Genomic DNA, 3772 nt, shown 5'->3' with positions numbered 1-3772 from the left:
CCATCTGAGAAATGCCTGCTGGCGTACATAGATGGATGTATAGAAAATAAGGCACCTTCGCAGGCGCTGATTTGTTTACAGTATGCTGTGGAGAACAACATGGACTTCCAGCCCATGGTAGAAAGAATCAAAACAGGATTTACGCTGAATGAAGTACATTTATCAAAGCTGAAGTCGCTAATTGGAGAAAGTTTTGGTAGCAACAATTAATGATGACAGTGTGCGGAATATTTTGTATTTAAGTTAGGAGCATAATGATTGAACATCCCTACTGTGGCATAAAGTATACTTTTAAAAACAAGAGAAAGGAGCCTACTATCATTCAGGTAGCTTTTGTGACACATACCCTCAAAACGCTAAAATCCATACCGCTTATACGACTTCAATACTACGATTTTTTCGTAATTATATTAACTCTAAATCAATGCTTAAAAAATTATGAAAATTCAAAATTAGACTAGAGATTCAAATTTAAATAAAGCACACGCTAATGTGCATTCAAATTAACGATCCTTTTCTGCGTCATCCATAACATTTTCCCAATGTATGCCATCATGCGGTAGATCACTTTTAATAAATGGGGATAACCACGCCAATAGCATTCGTCTTCCCAATACCATCTCCAAATTTCGTCGTACTCCGAGATCATATCGCTTTGAATTTTTCTCGCAATTCTTTGCTCCACGCATTATATACGGCGCATGATATGCGATGAGCACCATGGAGTAAGCACTCGCAATAATATTGAGCATATAAATAAGCAAATAAAAATTCTGCCATGACACATCAAAGCATATCATGAGCATGGGAAATACGATTTTGATCATAGTCAGCCAATTAACATAAGTATCTGCATGTAGCCACCAGAAATAGAGGCTATTGTAAACTGTAGCATAAGTGGCACCGATTGCAAGGTATAGAAGAAAGAAAACAAAGTATCGGTGGTTGTTATGACCAATGCATGAACCTGTAAAGCCACAGTGGTGATCCCTTTTGAGAATGCAAGTATCACAAATGCTGCAATGCCAAGAACGTGGTGGAGCCAACATTTCGCAAGCCGAGCAATAGCGCCAATACTGACGTTGACGATCATTAGACGGAGGTGTTAGTACAATTGCTGCAAGACACGGTTGACATAATATTTTTTTTTTTACATATGATAATTTATATACACATTCATCAACTTACTACGCGCACTTGTGTCTATCAACATGCATGCCAGCATATTCGCCTGCAAATTGAATAGCAAAAATAGTCCTAATAGACAGGTTAGTATGTAAATGATGCCATTTGTGGCGTGGAAATCGGGTAGCACTATGGTGATCTCAAATACAAATGTTATTGGTATGAAGATGAACATCATCAAAAAGCAGCCGATATCACGCAATGAACGTGGCAGGAATTTGCGCCGCAAAAGCATAGCAAATCGCTTCCTTAACAGATCTTTACAAAAGTTCACGCCGTATCTATTCCGCTGTTCGTAATTAAGATAAAACTAAATAATTTGTGGTGTAAACAAATTGGGCCAATCGCTGATGCCAACTTATAACAAATCATGCTGCTTCTTTTTCAATTGACCAATTGCAATTGTAAACAAAAGGGAGCTGCCAAGGCTATTATTTAAAAAATTTGGTGGGTTTTTTTTAAGACCGCCAGATCAGCCACCCATGAGTTGCCGAATTGGACGAAACCCCCTTTACCTGTGGTCTACGTAACCTAGCGGCTCGGATTTATATCTAATCAAAAGGACTGTCACTCCAGCACCATTCCTAAAACTCTTTGAGGTATTTATATGTGATTCAGAAAATAGTAACTATTGATTGAGTATTGATATTTGTAGTTTCAGCAATATACCCCGAATAACGTTTGCACAGATATTTTACATCTATTTTGTGATTGTTTTCAATAATTCCAGGCCCTGCGGAATGGTAACGCACACTGCTAACAATTCCTCCACAGCGACCGCCATATGACATCTAGTTTACTTTTATTTGTAAAACAACAGGGTTAAACTACGTACTACAGAACATGGTTCTAGTAAGTCTAGGGTTAATGACTATTTAAACTAGCTTTAATCCAAGCGCGACTTACGAGAATGATGATTTACTCTGTTTCTAAGCTTCTGACTTGATGGCCTCTGCAATGGCGCATTGTCCAACACTTCTTCCGAATTTGCGCCATCGTCCAACAATTCACTGCCAATAAATGGCGAAATCCACACCAAATACATTCTTTTCCCAAAAATGGTACGCAAGTTGCTGTAGAAATCTCTTCCATATGGATAGTTAAAGCGTCTTTCGTAAGAAGTACCACCTCTGATTATAGGTATTCCATGATATACCAATAATATAGATGATATTACTAATGCTACTATATTTAAATTGTAATATAGAAGCGGAAGATTATCCCATTTACCGCCATGGGCTACCATTAGTATCGGACCCAACATTTTAAATAAGCTGAGTATGTGACGAAAGGTCTCGGCGCGTACCCAAAATAGGTAATAACTCAAGTAAAAGAATGAGAGCAGTGAACCGACAAACATGTAGACAAGAAACAAAGCAAAGTATCGCATGTTGTAATGCCCAACACAGCAGCCGGTGAAGACACAGTGGTGGTCTCGTTTTAAAATGCATTTCTTACAAACTGAAAAAAAAAACAAGAAGTTATTTAAAATCTCCATAAACCAAAATATTAAATAACTTAAATAGTGCCAATCCACTTGCTTGATTTCGTGAATACCTATAATATTTATGAAAAATTTATTTGAATGGATATACTGACCATACAAATTACTTTGTATAGATTTCATCTTGTATTGGTTTTTTACTAGTATCTAATGAATGATTTATTATTATTTTGATATCTAAATGCCATAGTAAAAACTGCAGAAAGACCGTCCGCTCTTTATATTGCAAAAGAAGCATAACGATATCGCATTGAAATTGAGCAAGAACGAAACCAACTTAAGGTTTGATGACAGCTTTTTCCTCTAGCCTTAATTTTACCGCAATTCTATTATTGGGATTTTTAACAAATATTTACTCAATATATGAATATATAACGGCCTTTTTTTTATAAATTTAACTCTGCTGAATTATTACTGGCCAGTAAAATACCCTTGAAATATTTTCTAAAGAAATACTAGTTGTTTACCTTTGCAATGATAAGATCTTGGAGGGGTCAACTTCTTACAGCGTTCACAGCTATGCCATCCTTTTTCTGAAGCATCTTCTGGGACTATCAGATTTATGGCTATAAATAGGTGGGATAACTATTTTCATATGTACATTCATACAAAAATATATCAAACTAATATAACTTACCATCAAGGCTGGTATCCACCATCATGGTGGCAAACATATTTCCATTTATATTGAAAATCATAAACATTGCGATCGTAAATATAAAGCTATGCATAAACCCGCCCGGTGTGTGGATAGCCGGCACAACAACGACAACGTCGAAAAAAGCAACAAGTGGCAAAAAGACTACTATCAATAAAAAACAGAAGATATCGCCTAAACGCCTGGGAAAAAATCGTTTTCGTATTCGCAATTTCATTGTGCCCGTAAATGAACTTTCGACAATAATGCCGAATTTTACATGAGTTTGCTTTGTTTATTTATATTTAAAAATTAATCTTTTGTTAGCACCACGATTAAACATTGGCCAAACACATTAAGCAACTGATATAAAGGAAAAGTTGTTATCTCACATAAACTAACTAAAATTTTTATGAGAGAGCAGCGCTCGGTTATCACGTGAAAAA

At 36.2% G+C, this 3772-nt stretch overlaps 2 protein-coding genes across 2 annotated transcripts; both read right to left on the bottom strand.

The window, feature by feature from the left end:
• Positions 1–304: 304 nt before the first annotated feature.
• LOC118757113 (probable palmitoyltransferase ZDHHC24) lies at positions 305–1572 on the bottom strand. The gene is made up of 2 exons (XM_036491852.1): positions 1189–1572; positions 305–1117 (listed from the first exon to the last, which is right to left on the bottom strand). The coding sequence occupies exons 1-2, from the start codon at positions 1418–1420 to the stop codon at positions 504–506; spliced, it is 846 nt and encodes a 281-aa protein (XP_036347745.1). The 5' UTR covers positions 1421–1572; the 3' UTR covers positions 305–503.
• Positions 1573–2071: 499 nt separating this feature from the next.
• Positions 2072–3681, bottom strand: LOC118757114 (probable palmitoyltransferase ZDHHC24). Its single transcript, XM_036491853.1, has 3 exons — positions 3327–3681; positions 3157–3255; positions 2072–2646 (listed from the first exon to the last, which is right to left on the bottom strand). The coding sequence occupies exons 1-3, from the start codon at positions 3562–3564 to the stop codon at positions 2072–2074; spliced, it is 912 nt and encodes a 303-aa protein (XP_036347746.1). The 5' UTR covers positions 3565–3681.
• Between the last annotated feature and the right edge of the window lie 91 nt (positions 3682–3772).

Source organism: Rhagoletis pomonella, unplaced genomic scaffold (genome assembly GCF_013731165.1).
Source record: "Rhagoletis pomonella isolate Grant_MI unplaced genomic scaffold, Rhpom_1.0 Rhpom_scaffold_14459, whole genome shotgun sequence".
In the NCBI taxonomy this organism is placed as follows: domain Eukaryota; kingdom Metazoa; phylum Arthropoda; class Insecta; order Diptera; family Tephritidae; genus Rhagoletis; species Rhagoletis pomonella.
This window is presented reverse-complemented; position numbering and strand designations above follow the sequence as displayed.

Coding starts and splice junctions, on each gene's coding strand:
- LOC118757113 (XM_036491852.1), bottom strand. CDS start 1,420: ATGCTTTTGCGGCGCAAATTCCTGCCACGTTCATTGCGTGATATCGGC. Junction 1,118..1,188: donor GATAGACACAAGTGCGCGTA/GTAAGTTGATGA, acceptor CGTGTCTTGCAG/CAATTGTACTAACACCTCCG.
- LOC118757114 (XM_036491853.1), bottom strand. CDS start 3,564: ATGAAATTGCGAATACGAAAACGATTTTTTCCCAGGCGTTTAGGCGAT. Junction 3,256..3,326: donor GGTGGATACCAGCCTTGATG/GTAAGTTATATT, acceptor ACCTATTTATAG/CCATAAATCTGATAGTCCCA. Junction 2,647..3,156: donor AAGATCTTATCATTGCAAAG/GTAAACAACTAG, acceptor TTTTTTTTTCAG/TTTGTAAGAAATGCATTTTA.